General features: G+C 33.5%; 3 protein-coding genes, 1 non-coding gene and 1 pseudogene across 8 annotated transcripts; 2 read left to right on the top strand and 3 right to left on the bottom strand.

The window, feature by feature from the left end:
- Window positions 1-270: 270 nt before the first annotated feature.
- Window positions 271-2346, top strand: LOC778111 (Dof18). 5 transcript variants are annotated; one of them, NM_001249808.2, is made up of 2 exons: window positions 271-454; window positions 1063-2346. In NM_001249808.2, exon 2 carries the CDS (start codon window positions 1091-1093, stop codon window positions 1847-1849), a length of 759 nt encoding a protein of 252 aa, NP_001236737.2. In that variant the 5' UTR covers window positions 271-454; window positions 1063-1090; the 3' UTR covers window positions 1850-2346. The 5 variants fall into 5 exon arrangements, with proteins under 5 accessions (NP_001236737.2, NP_001338130.1, XP_006603761.1 ...); NM_001351201.1 differs by having other exon boundaries at window positions 1066-2346; XM_006603698.4 differs by lacking the exon at window positions 271-454 and adding an exon at window positions 457-607 and having other exon boundaries at window positions 1066-2342.
- Window positions 2347-5611: 3265 nt separating this feature from the next.
- Window positions 5612-8929, bottom strand: LOC100797242 (uncharacterized). The gene is made up of 2 exons (NM_001253016.2): window positions 8831-8929; window positions 5612-6616 (listed from the first exon to the last, which is right to left on the bottom strand). Exons 1-2 carry the CDS (start codon window positions 8922-8924, stop codon window positions 5931-5933), a joined length of 780 nt encoding a protein of 259 aa, NP_001239945.1. The 5' UTR covers window positions 8925-8929; the 3' UTR covers window positions 5612-5930.
- Window positions 8930-11466: 2537 nt separating this feature from the next.
- On the bottom strand, window positions 11467-17993 carry LOC100803620 (bifunctional fucokinase/fucose pyrophosphorylase). Its single transcript, XM_003553746.5, has 6 exons — window positions 17180-17993; window positions 16175-16539; window positions 15162-15288; window positions 14056-15066; window positions 12538-13271; window positions 11467-12012 (listed from the first exon to the last, which is right to left on the bottom strand). The coding sequence occupies exons 1-6, from the start codon at window positions 17697-17699 to the stop codon at window positions 11620-11622; spliced, it is 3150 nt and encodes a 1049-aa protein (XP_003553794.1). The 5' UTR covers window positions 17700-17993; the 3' UTR covers window positions 11467-11619.
- On the bottom strand, window positions 17949-18022 carry TRNAV-AAC (transfer RNA valine (anticodon AAC)). Its single transcript has one exon. It is a non-coding gene; the product is annotated as a tRNA-Val (tRNA).
- Window positions 18023-19110: 1088 nt separating this feature from the next.
- Window positions 19111-21084, top strand: LOC100804149 (probable serine/threonine-protein kinase WNK4; annotated as a pseudogene).
- Window positions 21085-22327: the final 1243 nt, after the last annotated feature.

The raw sequence follows: 22327 nt of genomic DNA on the forward strand, positions 1-22327 counted from the left end.
AGCATTAAAATACATTAATCTCTATTATGAGCCTAAAAAATCACATCTAATGAAAGGTCCTTGATTAGAGAAAAAGAAGGTTTGGCAAACGAAACATTAGTGAAGAGTCTACATCGTTAAAAAAAGGAAAAATCCACCACATGTCCACACTAGCTGCACACTCATTATTCCACCACACAGAACAAAAGCAGACAAAAAGAAATCAAATTGGAATTAATAATAGGAAATAAAAAGGCATTTGTAGACAATTTAATGAATATAGAGGGAGTCCTAAAGGCTAAAGCATCATTAATGAAGAGGAATTGCAAGTATAGTCAACAATGACACACATTTCTTCTAAAACTTTATTTTCTCTTTGCATCATTCATAAAGTAATAAGCCAGCAGATAAAGCCATTCCACAAACGAACTAAGACATTCTTTCTTGCACTAAAGAGCAGCTGCAGACAAACAAGGTGAATTTTCTCTCTCTCTCTCTCATATCCATCTTTGTTGCTTTTGTCTGTCTTTTCTACTCCGAAATTAATATTCATGGCTACTACCGCTCACTGAGCAAACATGGTGTTCGATTTTTTCTCTTGTCTTTTCTTTGATGCACAACTTCTAAGGTTTCGTTTGGTTTGTTTAAAAGCTGACACAAACATGAAGTTCCACTAGATTTAAGATTTGTTTGTATCTTTGTTTTAATTTTCTAGCTATATCAAGGATATGATTTTCATGGCATATATAGTTGCAAACTCCACCGTATATTGGCCTCCTATATCTTCTCCTTTTCTAAAAAAAAAAAGTTTTAACCTTAATTTGCTCTTTATCTTCTTGCTCGTGTGATGATTATTGTCAAATATATAGCAGGAAAAATAAAAGGATTATTAATTTGTTATTATTGTTGATTCTTTAAGTTTACTCATTTCTCTTGTTTTGAATGTCTTGTAAATTAGCTCCTTAATCTATTCGCGTAATGAAGTTAATTATTACCAAGTCATGCTCTTGAAATTTTTTGTCTGTGTGAATTCTTATCACATGTGAACATTACGTAATTATAGCATCTTTTGGGGTTCGTTAGTAGGTTGGATTAGCGAGTGAGATCCTCCATGGAAGATATCGGTCCGAACTCATGCACGAGGCAAGTGGCAGAGAAGAAAGCAAGACCTCAAGAGCAATTGAATTGTCCAAGGTGCAGTTCAACCAACACAAAGTTCTGTTATTACAACAACTATAGTCTCACACAGCCCAGATACATCTGCAAGACTTGTAGAAGGTATTGGACAGAAGGAGGGTCTCTCAGAAACGTTCCCGTTGGAGGTGGCTCTAGGAAGAACAAGAGGGTCACCTCATCAAAGGTTCCTCCTGACTTGAATCCACCAAGCCTCTCATCAGTCTCAGCTATTTCTTCCCAAAACCCTAAAATGCAAGGAGTCCATGACCTTAATCTAGCTTTTCCTACAGCTATGGACAATTATCATGGCATGTCTCCATATGTTGAGATGCCAAAACTTGAAATTGGTGGTGATCACAGTACTAGTCATAGTCACCACCATAGCCCTTCTGCTGTTGAGCTACTACGGTCTGGCATGGCTTCTAGGGGTTTGAATCCTTATGCTCCTAATTCCTTGATGTCAACCTCAGATCATTCCCTTTATACAACTGGCTATCCCATGCAGGAAATTAAACCAAACCTTAGCTTTTCAGTTGATGATGGGTTTGGAAATAGATCATATGGGGTTCAAGAGAATGGTGGTGGGAGGCTTTTGTTCCCTTTTGGAGACATCAAGCACCTTTCTGCGGGTGTTGAAGTGGAACACATTAAAGAACGAGGAAACAATTCAACTGGATATTGGACTGGTTGGTGAAGGGTCTTCATGGCAAGGAAATTATGAGAAGAAATATTGAGAGGACATATAAACCTTCACTGTTTTCTTTATCTTCACTGTTTCGATCTATCCTTTCTCACATGGATCATTATGATCTATCTGCTTGAAGTTGTTCAGATCACTAACAATAGGGTTACTCTGTTTTGTATACATTATTATTATTACTACATTTCTATTCGAACAATAGCAATGTGAGGGTTTTACAGCTCATCTTGGTTGCTTTTAATGTTTAGAGAGATAGATAGAAGAAGAGGTGAATATAGGGTCTGCTTTTGTTCAAGTCATGCAATGGCATGTATTCATGAATTCTTCTGTCAGGAGTAGATACATATCTATCTATCACCTTTATTGATGTATGCATGCTTTCAAAGATTTGGTCCAAAATGACTTTTGATGATTAAGGAAAGAGTCAGATATTCAAGTTTGTAACCATAATTATACATGTATTGGATTGGTTGTGAGTGCTTTGTGAGCTCTTTCTTATTACTATTTCTATCTATGTCACTGCAAAAATTAGTGGGTTTGTCAGCTTTGATATCTAATCTAAATGAGCACATCCGAGATTTTTCCAACTATGAAAGCACTTGGTGGAATTATTCGGAAGAATAACATCAAAAGAAAACTGAAAAGGAGTATTTAGCTGATCTGGTCGTCATACACACTTTCAATGCAAGCTCGGATTGCAAATTAAATTTGTTAATTAACGCATGCATTTGAACAGCAAGGGACAATATGTATTTAACAAATTGTGCAAATTAATCTTGAAAACTTGATTACCTGCCCCAACCATACACTAATTAATTACCTAATACCATGGACAACCATTTGCTTATTTTAGTTGGAAGACTAACGACATATTCTTCATTCCATTCCATGACTTATGATGTCCCGTGTCGTCCATTAGCTGAATTTAATTATAGTATGTTCAATGAATAAAAAAACTTTGAAGGGCCCATCTTTTTCGGTATTTCGTAGCCTGGGACCCTCAAACATTCCCTTGGGTCAAGTGGAAATCATTTCACTCACGTAGGTCAATGCCTTCACATGTCGACTATTAATTAACTATTAGTTTATTGCCATCATCAGTTATGATTTTCACTTCCAGCAAGTTCTATTGGCAGACAAGCAACTTTTGTAAACGTGTATGTCGCTCTTATCGTGCCATATCTCCTTGCTGATTTCTCCTTTTGGGGTGTACGAATATCTTTGCAAAAACAAAATGTCCTTTCCACAATGATCACATATTATGTTTTTTTACCCTAAAGAGAAGTTATAATAGACATTATAAGAGAAGGAAAACAAAAATGAAAAAAAAGAACAAAACGAACTGTGGAGATCAAATCCTCGCACTAATTTATGTTTCACGATTTAATAAAATAAACTAACTCAAAAAAGGAATATTAATATATTTTTTGAAACTGATGGTTTGTTACAAGAAATGTAGAAGAAAACAATGAGGGAAAACGGAAAACCTAACCCAACCGTCAAGAGAGAGCAATTAGAGAGGGAAAAAAAAAAGTCTGGGTCTGAATCATAACTTGGGTATGAATAGAAAGACTAATTTTAGAAAAGAATATACATCTTGCCCGTGTTTATGATGTCTAATAAAAATTATTGATATTTACATCAAGATATATACATAATAAATATAAAAAATATTATATTTACATATTAATAATCAATATAAAAAATTATATTTGTAGATTTGGATTTATAATCCTAAACCATAAAGATGACACATTTTAATGTTGTGAGAATGAAAAATATTCTAAAATTTTTACCAAAACAAATTTTAAATATTTTTATATTTATAAGAATGAAAAATATATTTTAACCTAAATTTTATATATTGTTAGTGTATCAATCGATTTTAGTGAATTATAATTCATGGTATGTGACTTTAAAGTAATGAGACTAAAATTCAAACTTTTTAAATATGTGATATTTTATAATTGATTGACGGTATAAATAATTTTTACACTAACAATATATGCCAGGTAAACAATCTTTACGTTAACAATGTATGCCGGGTAAATTTCAAAATAAAATAAAAGGTACCCTTTCTCGAAAAAACAATATTAGTAAAATAAATTTAAAATGGAATGCATCAGTTGTCTAATAAAACATGAATATTCATTTGTTTAGGAACCTTAAACTTACTTTTGAAATCACAAACTTATATAGAGCATGTTTGTTTGTCTGTTCAAATTGTTAAAACACAAATACCAAAACAATTTTAATGCATAAGAGTATCCTTCCTTTTACAAATGTAAGTTGTGACATGGGAAGGCAACCCAAATATAGGCTTAGAGAGTGTCTTTAGAAATTCGTTTGCTTTGATGCAAACAAGAATTTATACTTTCCAAAACACAAAACTAGCTAGAAAGTAAAATTTTATTTTATTCATATTCAATGTAGTTTTCTCACATTCAATGTAAATCAATCACTTTGTATACTTTTTTTTCTCAAATATAAGAATTTTTTTTTCTTGATCTCAAATAGTAAAATTTAACTAATTTTACTGAGATCATTTTAAAACATCCTCCATTTAATTGAATTTTTGTTTTCAACCATTGTTTTATTCTTAACATTAAGTTTCAATAAATAATAGTTTAAAAAAATGTTTATGTATTAAATGAAATTGATACTAATGATTGTAACTAACTGTCTTAATAAGCATAAGTTATTTTTTTCCCTTATATTTGAGATAAGAGAGAGTATATATTAATACTAATATTCTTTTTTTTTTCTTTTCTTGAAAAGTGTAAATATCCCTTTGAAGAGCTCAAAACGTTTAATTAATCCCAATACACTGAAATTAATGTCAAACTATTTAGAATTGTTGCATAAAAAATATTTAGAATTGAGAAATATTATTTGTATAATAATTGTACAATAATTTTGTAAAAAAATAAATCGTACAATAATGAGAAGAAAAAGAAGAAGCATATATATAAGGTGTGATGAATGATATCACAGAGAAAAATAAAAAAATAATATTATGATATAAATTACAGTATGAATTGTTATATAAATTCTTATAATACACCTCATTAGAATTATTGCATTGCATATTTAGCTACGAAGTGCAAAAGCAATTTTGTATTTAGAAACGACATTTTAAAGGCGACAATTAATTTTGTTTAAATAATGAAGTATAATTACTTTTCAACTATATATATGTGTGTGTTTTTTTAAAATATTTGTGAGTCTCACACTTAAAATTAAGAAGAAAGAAAACCTATTAATTTAGTCCTCAGCGTTATGTGTTACTGTATTAGCACATCATTTAAATTGTCGATATATGAAATCTTCAAAGAAAAGATAATAACCTAATTAGTTTGTCAACAAATTAATTTTAAAAAAATTAAAATTCCACTACATTCATTTTTATAGAGGGCTAAAGTGACGACCCAAAAACACTATCTAGGAGAATAATTGACTGTGTTCACATGTTGCGAGTTGTAAGATTTGAACATAAAAGCATTAATATCTTCATTGTAGACAAACAATTTTGCAAACGTTGTCATTTAAAATTTTTAGATACTACCAGTTAAAATTGTTATGTGAATTTCATTCCTGCCGACATTTTTCTAATTAATATCTTCATTAAAGATCATCCTAGTGGTGAAAGTTGGGATAAATACAGTGAGAGTTAGGATATATATACACAACACTTAGGTTCGCTCTTTATTATTACAGTTGCCAAAAACATCAATATCTTCACTGTAGACAAACAAATTGTCAAAAGCATAAATGTAATTCAATGTGATTTTCTATGATGCACAACAAGATGGTTCAATCACTATTGTGGGTAGAATGTTGCATTATTATAGGCAACTAGAAGAAAATTTGTCTCAAAGGAATACATCACATTATAGTTACTACTATAAGTAATAATATTGTTCCATTTTCATCCCAGACACAACTTGAATAACTAGACACCAATCACAGAAGATATAACATGAATGAAGACATATCTGCTATGAACTAGTGTATAACTAACAGTGACACATGCAACAGTTTCATGTGCATAGTAAGGATGAAGAGCAATGCTAGATCATCTGGTGGTAATCTGTCTGTCTGGATTTTCATGTTCAGCTACCTCCTCCTCCTCTTGACAAATCCATCCAAGGTTCACAGCCAAGTCTTCCACTGGCACCTTGATCACATCACTTCTGACACCAATATCAGTTGCATATCTGCTCATGCAGTACATTCCTGCAGTTACAGTAGCAACACCAACAGGACTTGGCATTAACAACTTGAGAGGAGAAGAGATCATTGCAGCCAATGGAGCACCAATAACAGAAGAAGCTTGGCCACTTCTTCCAACCCCTTGCTTGTCTTGTATCAAAAGACCAGTTTTGCAGTACAAGGCAAAATCCTCACAATTGTTCTGAAAAACATTATAATTTCCAAAGCCGTTTTGAAGAAGATACATAGCTCGATGAATAACAGTCTCTGGTGGGTCAGCTGATGCAGTAGTGCATGTGCCACCCCTTATTCTGCTGAGGAAAACAGATGGTGAAACCTCATACTCAAAACAGTAAAGAGACCCATTTCGAAGGAAGCAGTCTAAGCAAGAAAGGACTACTCCACTGTTTGGTTGTCTGAATCCACAATCAGGAAAGGTTGGACATGGGTTTGATGTTGGATCATCCCAGTTTGATGATGTCTCAGTCATTGACTTTAAGTTTCTTTCAGGTCTGAAATGTACAACCTTGCTTCCCCCAACAAAAATGCCTGCAAGGTATTTAGATTCAATCTAACTTAAATTTAAGCTTGATTCAATACACAAGATTTTCTAAAGCCATTCTGAATTTAGTTAGATGTCATAGATCTTTCCCATATCAACTTGAATAAGTGGCAAACTGCAGAAAAGGTTGATTTGATACTATAAAGCAATGGCATCTTACATCAGGTTCTGACAAAACTGGAGAGCCAACAGAAGGAATTTGTCTTTAAACTAACAAAATCAAACAATGACAGTGATATTCTTCATCATGGATGTTGTAAGGACTAGCAAGCAGCAGGGAGGTCTTAGGAATTAATGCTAAGAAAAAGCTACAGTATAATTGACACGCAGTATAAACTGAAACAGTGTAATAGAAATGTTATAAATGATGCAATGCAAAAACAGAATGATGAATTACCTATAAAGAGACTAGTTGTTTTCAGTAAGAAAGCACAGAACAGCTCCCTTTCCAGTGAGTCATTCTTTCATTGTGTAGTAACAATATTAAGTAGTAAAAAATAATGATTGTGTTCATTTTCATGGAAAAAAATTCACTAGTTATTTGGCTGCATCATCTAGCTTGAAAACTTAAAATGGGCGGAATAACTCTAAAAAGAGTAACTAACGAAGTCAGAGGTAGAAGCATTTAAACAGACAAATACTTAGAATTTCACAAAATAATAGAAGCATCCGCCAGAGAAAGAAGATTTTCCTTTTTACCCCTGCTAACACAATGATACTGCAACTGCTACATAACAAAAACAGCTACAGGCATTAAAAGGAAAAGAAAAGAAAAAGACCATAATGATGGGCAAGGCTAACCCACAGACAACATTAAGAAACTGAGGATTTCTTTTTTTGTCTTAACCCTCCAATTCATCAGGGAAGGAGACTTTGACTAATCCGGAGTTTGACTGGAAAATAAGTAAAGTCAGACCAAGAAACTGAGGATAAAAAGACAACTAATGGCATGTACTTCTAACGCTGTCAGGCCACAATCAACATACCTCCAGGTGCTGAGTTACGACCCATGAAACAGAACATTCATTGTCCAAGGAAAAACCACTATATGGTTTCAATGAACTATACCTATTTATATTTTATAGAAATTGTAAGGATGATTTGTATATTAGCATCGTTACTTTCATGACAGGCACAGCATTTGTCCCATGACAGAAGTTCTCTCCCAGAGGAACTAAATTAGAATAATTAAACTGAAATCTGAATGATACTTGCTTCAGACTCATCAATCAGTCCATATGAACCTTCTGCAAATGATCATTTTATCATTTCATGCATAATCACAGGTCATTTATGTTGACTTTCAAACAATCAATCCTTATTCAAATCGAGTGGCATGAAAGCTTAGTTTACTGGTGAGCTTTGCTTCCTCACTTTAACAAAGAAAATGAGAACAAAATTCTTCTATTACCCTACATTCTACCTCTGCATACAATGTACAGATAAAAACACATAATCAGATGAATTATTCTGTCGAAAATTACCACTATATATGTACAGAGAATAGGTTTTATCAATTGAATCGTAGATAACTCCTAGTCTAGTCCAACAAAGATAAATTCATAATAAAATTGCAAACATTATATATGCCCAATCCGATACATATTCTGCTCTAAAATCCCAAATTGACACCATGTTGAAAATTACATAATTACTGCAATGCCTACTAAACATGATGCGTAGCTGATTTCTTCATAGTGCCAAAGAAAACACAAGTACAAATAAATAGAGTCCGAATCCACACACTGAAACACCAAAATCAAACGACAGGGACAAACAAGAAGAGTAGGAGAAACAAAAGCTTCACGTGACCCAGCAAACACATACGCTGAAAGAAGAGAAAAAAAAAATTCTCTCCAACACCCATCAATCGAAAGTCAAAAAAAGCATTTTTTTTTTCCTTAAAAACCACGAAAACCCAAGTTGAATTGACAAAGCAAACAAATGCATTCCCCGTGGCAGGGGACGGGGGTCCTTCAACAAGAACATCACTATCGACCCACTTCGTAATAATTCTGCAAACACGTCGCATAATTATTTTTTTTCAAAAAAAAAGGAAAAAAAAAAATGCAGGAGGCGATGCAGAAAACCCAATTGCTGAATGCTAGATCAGAGAAGCCAAATTGCAAATAAGCAAATTAAATCCACAATTAAAAAGAAAAAAGAATGAAATATAATTTTGTTTAGAGAGAGAGAGAGACCATGATGAGAATAGGTGAAAACAGCTCTGTATGTGTAGATGTGATCGCCAGGCTTGATCTCATGTCTCTCCACTCTGTTAGAAAGCAGACCCATTTCTCACTCTGTCACCGTAACACCGCTCCAAGCTACATAGCATAGTAAACCAGAAACCGAAAAAAAAAATGAAAGAAAGAAGAAAGAGTGCCACTTTTCTTATTGCATTGGGCTTGGCCCCACACTCATTGTAATTATTCAACAGCAGCAAGAATGTTATTTTATTATTGTCCCGAAAATTAACTGAAAACCAAACGTAATAGCGTGTGGAATTGGAATGTGTGTGGCAATCGATGGTAACCTTCTCAGTCGTCAACAACTTTCACCCAATCCACATCCTAACCTTTATTTATGTGGCACAAACTGATAGCGACGATGATCATGATCATGAATTGATGGATGATGATTAACAACGATGACCCTTTTGTTTTGGTTTTTTTTTTTTCACTCTTCTCTTAACAGTTGACCCGTGAGGGACGGACAATGATGTCTTAACTCTTAATCCTTGGGATGGGGTAACTAGACAGATAACTTAATTATATTAGGAGTAAAAGTTTTATACACCATAATAATTTTATTTGATTTAACTAATATTTTTTTTCCTAAAAAATATCTAATGTATCTTATTAAAAAAGATAGATAACTTAATAAGCATGTTAACGAAATCATCTATTATATGTTAGTATGTAACTTATACTATTATACTACTAATAATTTTAGAACAAATTATCCCAAACATTCTTGTACTTTCTTTAAAATTCAAACGACATGTGTATTTTTTTAATTTTATAGTAACTTTCCTTAAAAAAATATACAATGTAATATATCTCTTGACTAACAAGGGGTATAATTGTGATGTATTTCAAATATTTTTTTTAGAAGATGTATTTCAAATAATTAAAAACAAAGGTAAGAACATTATGTGAATTTCAAAGAAATCACTGGAGGCGATATCAATATATTTTACTCATAACTTTACATATAGATAGACACAGAGAGGTTATTGGAAAAAAAATAATTAGTATTGTTTTAATAGTTAATGTATGCTTTAAATTTATATTTTAACCAAATTTATAATCCTTTTTATATAAATATTATTCATAAATAACAAATATTAATAATTAAAATTATATTATAAATATCATTTATAAATTTATTATAAAGTATATTTTATGCAGTATGATTTATATTTGTATGTTGTAATAAACTATCAAAGTTTACGTGCGTGTATGTAGGAGCAATAATATGTTGGAGAGGAAGAACCGAAGAAGTTTCTGCCGCAAAGCAACCCATGAGACTTTGGATTCTTTGCCACATGAACAAGTGATACCTCTCTTTTCATCCTTTTTCGCACCCTTCTTTTTCACGTTATCGCTTTTGTAAAGAAACAATGAATTAAAAGATTAATAAATGGCAAAGATGAAAAATGATTATCACAAATCGCGTTCTCTCTCTCCTTTCTTAGTGTGCAGCAGAATCATGTGTAGGAAAATAATGGGGCTCAATTCTTACGTTTATTAGTGGTTAATTTATTTATGTCAAGAGTGATTTTACATGGATTTTCAAACTGTTATCATCTGAAATCATAACTCTTACTTTCACGATTTCATAATAATTTAAGATACGCTTGCAGAGTGACCACATGCACCTCACCTTTCATTAAGTTGACCAATCATCTCATCAGAGACCAGGCAAGAAAATTTTTATCCTCCCCCAGAGACAAAATTTATTGTTAGTTTGCATCCTTTCAAGCATGCTTGTCAATGTTGTCAGCTTTTTATGTAAAAATAGGTTGCAATAACTATCAGAGGGTTATTGATGATAAACAGTTCTAACAAGATTGTTTGATTAACGTGGCCCATAATTTTGTTTATTGTTGTTGATATTGGATGTCTGCTTTGCTATCTATCTCATGGTAGAGCAATTAAAAAATCACAGTATACATTTTAATTTTTTTATTATTTGAAAATTCTGGACAGAATATGCCTTCAGAAAGTCACCATACTAATCACTCTGTTAACTCCTGATTTGGTCTCAAGATCCAGGCAAAAGTGAAGTATGAAGTAACTTCTAAATTCGTACATCTATTTTCTTTAGGCAGGCATCTCACTTTAGAAGAAAGAACCAAATTCCTGTTTGTGTTATTCCATTTCTCGTTTTGTTGCTTCTTTATAAATTCATATATATATATATATATATATATATATATATATATATATATATATATATATATATATATATATATATATATATATTTTATTTTTTTTTATTTTTGTGTTTCACATTATTGAAATGATATTTCAAGACTTTTGTGAAAGTGGATGAAGTGCAGCACTAACTACAAAATTACAAAACCAAATCATTGTTTCGTTGTTTTGAGTTTCTAATATTAAAATAAAAATTTTAATATATTGGAAACTCAAAACACAAAAAAATTTATTAGAAACACAAAATAAAATCCGATCATTTATCAACAACTTTAATCATGTTTAAGCCTTCTATGAATTTAACAAATATCCAGTCTATTAAAAGAATTTTTTGAATTCAGGTAAAAAACAAAAATCATGTTAAATATTTTAAAATACAAATAAGATAAACATAATTAAGTCCTTAAGAATAACAGATCTTATTCAGTAAGAATACATTAAGAGATATAATCTCTCTCAAGAGAACGGACCCCAATTCAATATATGGGTAGAATATACAAAGAATGGTAAAATAAATTGGATCAACAACAATACAACTCATTCTAGCACTATAGGAATATCTGCCAATCATATACTTTGACTTCAAAATGTTTCTCATCTTCTAGTCTCCGCCTCAGTTCCTTGGCAAGCTGTGCATCTTTTGCAAGTAACAGGGCAAAGCCCCCACCACCAGCTCCAACCAGCTTGTAGCCACAGCAGTAAGGAGTGGCAAAAGAAAATAGTCTGTCAATAAACTCGTTGCTGCAGTAAGGGTCAAGTTCCTGATGCAATCTCCAAGCCTCCAGAATGATCTCACCAAGTTCATCTACGTCACAGTTCATCAAAGCTTCTCTCCCAATCTTCGCCAGTTCAGCAAGGCGCTTGATGCTCGACACAAGAAGGTTATCCCGGCGAAGATATCTAACAACCACCTTCTGCAGCACCTTATGTGCAAGTCGAACCTACAACACAGTTCAATGTAGAACCGAAATCAATGGTTAATTTGTGAAAGTGGATGAAGTGCAGCACTGGCTACAAAATTACAAAACCAAATCAAATTTGTACATTATAAATAAGAAACAAAAAGAAGCATATCCCCTCCTGAATTTTAATTGGGAAAACTAGTGTTACCTGTCCTCACTATTTTGCTTCAATACATCGAGAAGAAAAATGTTTCTATACATAGGATATAACGTACACAAAGGGTTTAAAAATCTCGGGGGGCTAATAGACAACAGTGACAACAGTCACAACACAGATATAACAGCCTTACCACTCTAATCTATGAAGTAAATTTCATAAAATCCACATACAGATAAATTTATTGTATCCTATCAACAAAAACTTTCTAACAAACAGTTACCCAAAGATCATTATTTGCCTGATCAACACACTAGTGTACATGTTTGGTTTTCAAGTGAAAAAGTACTTTTTGAGGCAAAAGTAACTATACAAAATGTATATTTATATAAGAAACTGATACTTACTTGACCAGTAAATACCACAAGAAGCCGTTGCTGCAACTCGGAAATCAACTGAGGTGAAGCCAAAAGAGGGACAACTTGAAGCCGCAGTGGAATTCCAGGAAAGCTCGAAGTACATTTAATCCCTGGGTACAAACCCCCTATTTGGTCCTGCCAGCCACCTCCAGTACCCATAAGTTGTTCTAACACTAAAACAAGTCTAGCAACATTCTCCGTGCTGTCATCCCCATCAATTATTTGGAGAAGCCCTTTAACCACTGCAGCAGCTAAGATACTAGAAGTACCCAATCCACTGCCCCGGGGGACATTGGCCCATGTTTTGATGTGCATGCCCATATCTACAAGAATGTTGTCATGAATAATTCCAGTCACAAGTAATGCAGATTTGACCAGCCGAAATGGGTCATCTCCATCAAATGGTGCGCAAATAGACTTATAATCTCCAACAAATAACTGGTTCTCTGCATCATCAGTAAATAATATTCCTTCTGCTTTAGTTGTCTCTATGATGGTGCCAATTGGAGGAGAACCTTCCAAGCTTATTGCCATATTCAAAACACATCCAGCACGTTCAATGCTCCATGGAGGGGTATCACTCCAACCCCCAACAAAATCTACGCGAACTGGTAATTCTACTTTTACCCTTCTAGGATGGAAAGGAAGATGAGTGCAGTTATCATGATGATTATTCTGGAACTCCTGACAGGAAATGCTACCAGGAGACTCTGATAAATGTTCTACAGGGGGAAAAAAGAAACACAGGTTTCAGCCTCAGAAAATTTGTTTTTCTAATTTATTGCATGAATGAAGAAGTAATTGTTTCATTATTCATGATTTCATATACAGGGATAGAGAATATGGTATTACAACTAATGAAAAAAACTCACTTTAAGAAGTTGTAACCACTCTTTTGGTGTCAAATGATCCTGAAATTATCATTCTTATTCTTATAGATATATTATTCTCCATTCCTGTATTTGGAGAGGTAAAAAACAGAGAGAATACTCTGAGAAATTAATATTACCCACCATTAATTGCACATAGATGCTATTCCTAACATTTCACTAATTTATCTTCCATAGAAAATTTGGGTATTCAATAATCAATAGTTTAATCATTATATTAATTTCTTTAAACTAGTAACGACACTTTAGATTTTCATTCATTATTTTGATACAAACTGGTAGCTTGTAGTTTTATACTAATTATCCTAATGTGCAATTCATTATGACTTAAAGTTAAAAGTTAAACCTGACCTGTAGAAAGCAAATGATCCTTACTCTAAATATAATTTAATATCGCATTCTCATAAGTATTTCTGTAGACATCTTATTCTATGTTAAAGCAAAAATCATTAAATGAATCATATTTATTTTCTCCATAACTTGAGCAAAAGAAGTCATCAACTTGTTCCAAGATTCCTCTCTGTTCTCCTGCCAAAAAATTGAATGCAAGATGCACTAAATTGTTGCAAATTTGTTTTATGAGTATGACATCTTGGGGTATGATTATAGCCTATACCTTTGAATCCATATCTTACTGCTGACGCAGTTTCATCAGCCACAGCAGCCCAAACTTTGTGCTCCAACTCGCATGCCATCCCTTCATCATTGCAAGCACGAAGAAGATCAACTTGCACCTGATATGCCCGGCTTTGGGGAAGTATATTAGAGTTTTGCTCCTGAACTATTGGACACATAGCTAAGAATTCCTTACATATTTCAACTCCAGAACCCTCCTTTTGAAGAATTTCTTCGCATAACTGCGACAAATTGCGCCCCAGCATTCCATAGCTGATGCAAGCTTTTGCAATTCCCGCCACAAGATCAGCTTGATGATTACTAGAATCTATACATATTCTTGAAAAATCAATTGATCTATGCAATTCCTCCAAACTGATGCGCCGGGAATATTTCCATAAAGGAAGCATGGATTCACTTTTTTCATTGGCTAAGCCCATCAACCACATTGCTACCTCGACCATTTGGGCATAAGGAAGTATGGGGAAAATTTTTGAATTCCATAAATACTTTTCAGGGCCTGAGGAGCCCCATAAGTCACTTTCTTGAATACCTAAATCATGTAAAATTTTCTTCCAAGGTTTCCCACAAAATGTACCATCTTTAGAAAGTGAACTTTTGGGGTTATCATGAAGGCCACAATATACTAGGACCAGCTCCCTATTTCCAATCAAGGGAACCTCCCAAAGACAATGGCGATCTGGAAGCATGAACTTGATTGAATTTTCAACACTTAAAAGGTTGTCTAGAGAGATATTCACACCAACCACTATACATAAGGAGCCAATATGTATTCCACCACAAATGGATGAATCATATATGAGAGAATCTTCCCCAATTGAGACACCAGGAGCAATTTTACTAGAAAGAATAATAGCAGATGCTGTAATATCAGATGCAGTGGTTGCTGGAATAGAACATAGATGTCTTCTACCAACCAGTTCTGAACCAACACCACTAAGTTGCTCTAAAACTTCATTCGAGGTGCCAAAATGCAAGAACAACAGATCATCTGTAATGGGAAAATATACGGAAGAGTAAGATTTAGTACAGATAGATGTGAGGATAAATGCAGATACAGATAAATTGCAATTAGGCTTGACATACAGGCACAGTAGCTGAACATCTTCCTCTTTCCCAATTTATTGACCAGTTCTTCACCCAAAGGACGCTTTCTCAGCCACTCATGCTTTGCAGGTACCCAGGCAGCAACCAGATCTTCATATAAACTCATCTACACAACAAATAATTTGTTCTTAGATAAAATACTTCCATTGTTCTGCAAATGAATAAGAGCCCGAAGTGCTTCAGTAAGAACAAATGTGCAGACTTCATAACTATTTAAATAACACAAAATTATTTGTCAATTGTAATGTACTGCTGATTTGAAGAAATATTAACAAAATGAGTAGTAATCATGCTAGAAAGGAGAAGTGGGATAACCAAACTATCTAAATGGGAAAAATAAATAAATAAATAATCAACAAGTATTATTTGTTAAATTGGAAAGAAAATCTAGTATTGTATGTATGGAGCTGAACCAAATAACTGCAGTAGGACCTGCCGACCTGAGTCAATATCTCCAAGAAACAGTAAATATTGTTACCTAAAGGCATGAATAGATATCTCTTGACAACAATGCATTTGTATAATTTACAATGATATTTTACTAAACAAAAATTTTGAGATCCTTGAGTTGCCAATCTGGGAAAGTTTTATTTAACCAAGACCCTGGCCCAAGGAATGGGTCTCCCATGTATGCTTGTAGAGATACCCGGTCGAAGACTAAAAATTACTAACTTCTAGGAGCTCTCAGACAAAGCTAGACAAAGATATGATTGACACTGGAATGTATAGAAATATTCCTTGGTGTATTCATAACATTTAAAAATTTATGATTTGTTTGGAAGAATGGAAATGTGCAAAAAGTTGTAAAACACGAGAAAAAAAACACTCCATAGTTATTTTATAAAAATCAAATAAACTTAGTATCACTCAAATTGTTTTCTATCCCTGTATGCAAAAGCATAACAAAGAATTAATTTATTCATTACTTTATTCTCTTTTCTTTTCCATCTGTAAAACTAAACAATATGTCCATAGCAAACTATGTAGTATACCTCTTTTTTGCTCTGCAGGAGCTCTGAAATCATTTGCTGGCAGGAACATGCGAGTGTAACAAGCTCCAACCATGCCTTACCTCTAACTGCTATTATTCCAGTATCAAGAAGTGTTCTACCATCAGCTAAAACTGCCTTACTTTTAACTAGCTCATCTACAGAAGGTTTCTGCAGGAGATTGTCTACTAAACTGACTGCATAACTTTGAGTTGAATGCTCAGTTTCAGCCGCAACAATTACTCCATGGTTTGCAGCAACATCAAGGGTGATTGGAACAGTGATGATGCAAGAAGTGTCCACAGGAAGAGTCATAAGGGATGCATCAAAACATGGGAGTACATCACCAGTCATGGTTAGCATTCCACCTGTGGACGTTGAAAAAGATCTGTAAGCAAATGCCAGCCATAGCTAACACCAGAGAAAAAGACCAGCAATTATTGAATTTATGGTTAAATAAATTTTGTGACCAATTTCACATTGCAAATTTTAAAAATACATAAATAAAGAATTCCCTTAGACATGCGAGCATATTAGGATGGAGACAAAGAACGGCAGTGGTGAAAATTAAAACTTCTGTGCTGATAGAAGTTGGATGTCTAGTTAAAAGGAAGAAAATACAGGGCAAAGTTAAGGACAAAACTTACATGTAATTCCTTAGGTGTTTTTGATGTTGTTCTCCAATCAGAATTGGAGTTTCACTTCAGTAATTTGTATAATAAAGATTTGCAGTAGAGTTCAACAGACATTAACAAGGTAAAACTCCAATTTTGATTAGATTCTAAGTTTTGCCCCCAAAGTTAACAGTTTGAACATTTTAAAATGCTTTTGGGTCATATTTTGTGACATGGCATGCAAAGAAGTAATTGATAAGCTCTTCCACGTAAAAGCTCGTGTCATAAATTTAATCAGAAAACTTGTTGGAAATAAGCTTAAAAAGTGGTAAAGTATTCCAAATTGAAATGTATATATGTGTGTGTGTGTGCGTGTGTGTTTGTGTGTATGAACCTTGATTTCCAAAAGCTTGTCTTGCACAAGAAGCAATAGCAAGTATATGGTCGAAGAGAAGGGGAACGGGGCCATCAGGGTCATCTGAAGCCAAATAAGGAAGCGGCAGGAACACTTTCCCCATAGGATTTGCCCACGGAACCCGTTTTGAATCACCTCCAGCATGCAGCAACAGTATATGCTTCTTCGCCAAAAGAAAAACATTTGTATTAATGCAGCGAGCGAGGGCATGGATGGCATTGAGAGTGGCGGCGCCGGATCCGATCCTTTGGCCGAGAGGGTCGGGGACGGCGAGGGTGACGGTGGAGGCAGAGATCCGACCCATCCGCTTGGCCCGCTCCAGCTGCCAGTTGTACAATTGAGCTTGTTCGGGGCTAGCGGCGGTGAGCACAATGGCATCCCACGTTGGAACCCGACACGGGTCTCGCACCGACAACCTCAGATGGTACCATGATTTCCGCAGAAGGGACGCCAAGTCCTCCTTCTGTTTCACCCTCCACCACCTCTTACCCCTCTCCATCTCACAACACTCAGTGTCAGCTGCCAAGACCACCAATCAAGCAAAATTAACGTTAATTCTTGGCCGACATTTTCACGATAAAATAACAGCGGCAGTTGTAAACTGATGAGAAAAAATTAACGTTAATTGTAAACTGATGAGAAAAGGACAAAAACGGTCAATGAACAAAAATTAACGTTAATTGTAAACTGATAAGGATCAAAACCAAAACGACTCAAGCAAAATATCGCCAAATAAAAACGACAAGCTTGGCGTCGCCCGGACTCGAACCGGAGACCTTCAGTGTGTTAGACTGACGTGATAACCAACTACACCACGACACCCTTTTGACAGTGATACTGGTAAAAAGTTATTTATATTTATTATACTTTATTTGGCAAAGGAGAAAACATACTTTAAAATGCTAATAATTCTATTCTTATTTTTCTGTTTAATACTATAAGAAAAAGTTTTTCTTACATTAAGTTAGTCATTGTGTGTTTGTTTTTCCTAATTTCTAATGCATGTTGAATGAGAATCATATTCTTTACAAAAGATAGAAAGAAAAATGCACCTAACTTTTTTAAGTGGTAGTGTGATATTTAGAAGCATTTGCAAATAAGACTGAATTGGTTTAAAATTTAAACCTTTTTTTAAGCATAGTCAAATTTAAATTTATCCTTTATAAGGTTGGTTTGGTGGTTGAAGGGAGAGAAATGTGTACATTTGAACCTCTCCCAATAACATTCTAACAAAATTAACAACTAATATTTTTCAATAAAAAATGTTTGATACACATTATTAACAATGAATCATGGATGGAAAAATAGCAAAACTATAATATTTGTTCTAAGTTGAGCCTAAAAAATAGAATATTGTGTGAATGATGGACTTAGGTATTATTCGTAGGAAAATTGACTTTAATATTTGGGATAATATTAATCATCTAGTGTTTATGAACTAGTTAGTTAATGTTGGGGAATTGTTTTGATTGTTCAACCTCTTTGTTCCATTTCAATTTTTTTTTTTTTGCCTTGCATTAATTTACCACCTAATTAACCAAATCAATTGTTGAGTTATGTACGAATTGAAATAACCAATCTTTTTTTTTCTTTTTCAATTGTTGAGTTATCTACAAGTAAAATGTTCAAGTTACCACACAAGTGTTGCCATATTTTCTTTCGCAACTAAAATCGTTTTCACAAATTCTCTCTCTTTTCCTTCCCAACCAACATCTCCAACCACACAAAACCTTTTGCTTGTTTTTTTTCTTTTTTATATTTTTTAAAGAGATTTTTCTTAGCAAATGTTCTAACACAATACCATTCTGTTCAATTTTGTTTCATTTTCAAGTTTTGGTACGTATGTTGGTGAAAAAATAGATTTTGAGAGAAAGGTTGTTTCGAGTTTTGTTTGAAGATAAATTTTTGCTATGATATGGAAGGTGGGGTTTTGGATTTAGATTCATTGCCTCCAACCATTCAAAGATTCTTAACCCATTTCTTTTTTCTCAATATTTGGCAGTTACAAGGGCTTTGATGAAGTTGCTTGGAACCAAGTTCGGATTGATGAACTCCAACAATCAGTAGATGATCTTGCAAAGCTTTATTCTGAAGTTAATCTATTAAAGTCTCTAAAACATGAAAATATCATAAAGTTCTTTAATTCTTGGATTGATGGTAAGAAGAAAACCATTAACATTATTATTGAGCTATGCACATTAGGAAATTTAAGACAGTATGTTCTATTGAACCTATCGTCCTCTTCTTTTATGTTGTTCAATTGTAATATATATGGAATTATTATGTTTATTTGGTTAACAGATATTGTAAAAGACATAGATATGTTGATATGAAAGCCATAAAAGATTGGGCTAAACAGATACTTCAAGGCTTGGTATACCTTCATAGTCACAATCCACCTATTATCCATAAAGACTTGAAATGTGACAACATTTTTGTGAATGGAAACCATGGAGAAGTTAAGATAGGAGACCTAGGTTTGGCAATTTTCATGCAACAACCAACCGCATGAAGTGTTATTGGTGACATTATTTTCCTTCAACATTACGATTTCATCACACAAACCTTATTTACAACACTAAATTATGTTTTTTTTTTGTCATTTTCTGTTGTAATAGGGACTCTTGAATTTATGGCTCCAAAACTATATGAAGAGGAATACAATGAACTTGTTGATGTCTATTCTTTTGGGATGTGCTTACTGGAGATGGTAACTTTTCAGTACCCATATAGTGAATGCAATAATCCAGCCCAGATTTATAAGAAAGTAACCTCTGTAAGTATATAAATTATTGACATTTTTTTTTATTGCATACTTGTTATATAAACTATTACTCTTAAATCTAGTATGTGTTTTAATTCATTTTACTGTAGGGCATTGAACCTGCATCCCTTGAAAAAGTGAATGATCCTCAAATTAAGGAGTTTATTAAGAAATGTCTTGTTTCAACATCTAAAAGATTGTCAACAAAGGAGCTTCTAAAAGACCCATTTCTGCAAGTTGAAAGTCCAAAGCAGTCAATCCTTGATCATTTACATTTATCTAATAAATCTTTGAAAGTTATAAACCTTTCCATGTCTGATAAGCTATCCATGGACTTAGATGTTGACTATCAATTCATATCTTTGAGTACATGTGTTGATGAAAGCAACCAAGAAAATCCACATTGTTCAATTCTTAAAGTTCAAAGGACGTATAAGAATAATTAATTTAGGTTAAAAGGTACAAAAAATGGAGATAAGTCAGTATCATTCATCTTGCGTATTGCTAAATTTATGTGGTGAGTATATATTTTTTTTCATCCTTCAATTTTTCCTTCTATTTCCTTTACTATGGAGAAATGGTGGAGCTTGGGAAGTGGCGAACATATAAACTAGTTCTAATATGTTTTCATGTTGCTCTTGTTCTTTTGTATGATAGTAACACACTTTTGTTACTTATAGGTTGAGTCAGGAATATACATTTTCTCTTTTACCTTGAGACAGATATTGCAATCTCTGTTGCCTCAGAGATGGCTGAAAATTTGGAGTTAGAAAATAATGATGTAGCTTTCATAGTTGAGCTTATTGATTATTTGATAATGGAACTTGTACTAGGGTGGAAACCCTCATTTGATTATTCCTCGAATGGAGGATTAAGTCAATGTGATGGTTCTCCAACACTTATAGATAATCAAACCTCAATTTCATTTCCATGGGTTCGTGCTCTTGCTAGTGTTCCATCTGAATTAGTTTTAGATCAAGATAATTGCTTTAGGTTTAATACTACTAAAAAAGAAAGTTTAACAACAACTCCAAAGAGCTACATATTTAATGTTGTTGATAAGGATACTCTTGAGGGTAAGCATAATTCTTCTTCTACTTTATCTAGCTTAAAAGAATAATATTCAAAAGAATCCACAGTATCTAACAGAGCCATTGAAGATACATGCATTAAAAAAGATAATTGTCTTAATTATGATGTTGCTGTGAGTTTCAAAGGATTAAGTTGTTCAACCTCTGAAATAAAGCTTGGAGATATGCATTTTGAAGGCTATAAATTGCATACTACAAATTGCAATGTAAGCAAAAGCATTGAGATAAATGAATTATCAAAGAACTCACACCATATGACTTCAACTTTTTGTGAAACACCGGATCATATTAGTTTCACAAACAACTGCTCTTCTTTATCTCTAACTCACAAAAACATTGACTTTGAACTAAAGTTTAATGTTGAGGAAATTGAGTCACAGTATCAACATTTGTCTCAAGAACTTTTAAGAATGAGGTCAAAGGCACTAGAAGCCGTTGAAAAGAAATGGATAGCCAAGAAAAAAATGATTACTCAATGACTTTGACCTTGCCTGGTAACTTTTTTTGTTATTGCCTAAGATGTTTCATTGTTGTAATGTTTGTAATATTAAATTTGAGTTGTGTACTAGATATTGGCTTTTTTTTAGTGAAAGCTAGTATCCTTACTTTGAACCTATTTTTAATGTTTTGGAGGAATAATTTCATTAGCATTATATTAGAAAATGTATCTTCATGAAGTAGTTACATGCTTTGGACAATATTTTTCCTTTTTTTAAAAAAATGCCTCAAAGCCTTCGTCACAAAGCATGACCTTGACATCTACACTATCGTTGTTCAAGTCATCATCTTCTACCGCAACCTCATGCAAGCCATCACTAATAACCTATCCTAAATCACTTTAGTTTTGGGTTTCCTAAGTAATTAATCAAATAAAAAATAAAATAATATGCAAAGATTAAATTTATTAACATATTCTAAAAAAGGAATGCATCAAAGACACCATTGATCATATTCAACAAGTATCCTTGGATATTGGAATAGAGCAACTTTGTTTGTTGTGGGGGCTGTAAAGGCAGTTGTGCCCAGCGGGCTTCTTATGTCCACACAAAGGTCTCTTTCGGCAACAACATCGCGCGAAAGATGTTCTTTTTTGTCTTCGTTTGTCATTGCAAGCAACCCCAATTTTATGAGTAACAAGGGTTTGATTCATAAACTGGAGAGTCACAAATGGATTTTTGAAGGGGTTTTGATCAGAGAGAAAGCATAACATATATTCATGGTGACGAGAGTTAAAGTTTCAGATTTAGGTGGAGGTGGAAATTAGGGTTCACT

Source organism: Glycine max, chromosome 19 (genome assembly GCF_000004515.6).
Source record: "Glycine max cultivar Williams 82 chromosome 19, Glycine_max_v4.0, whole genome shotgun sequence".
In the NCBI taxonomy this organism is placed as follows: domain Eukaryota; kingdom Viridiplantae; phylum Streptophyta; class Magnoliopsida; order Fabales; family Fabaceae; genus Glycine; species Glycine max.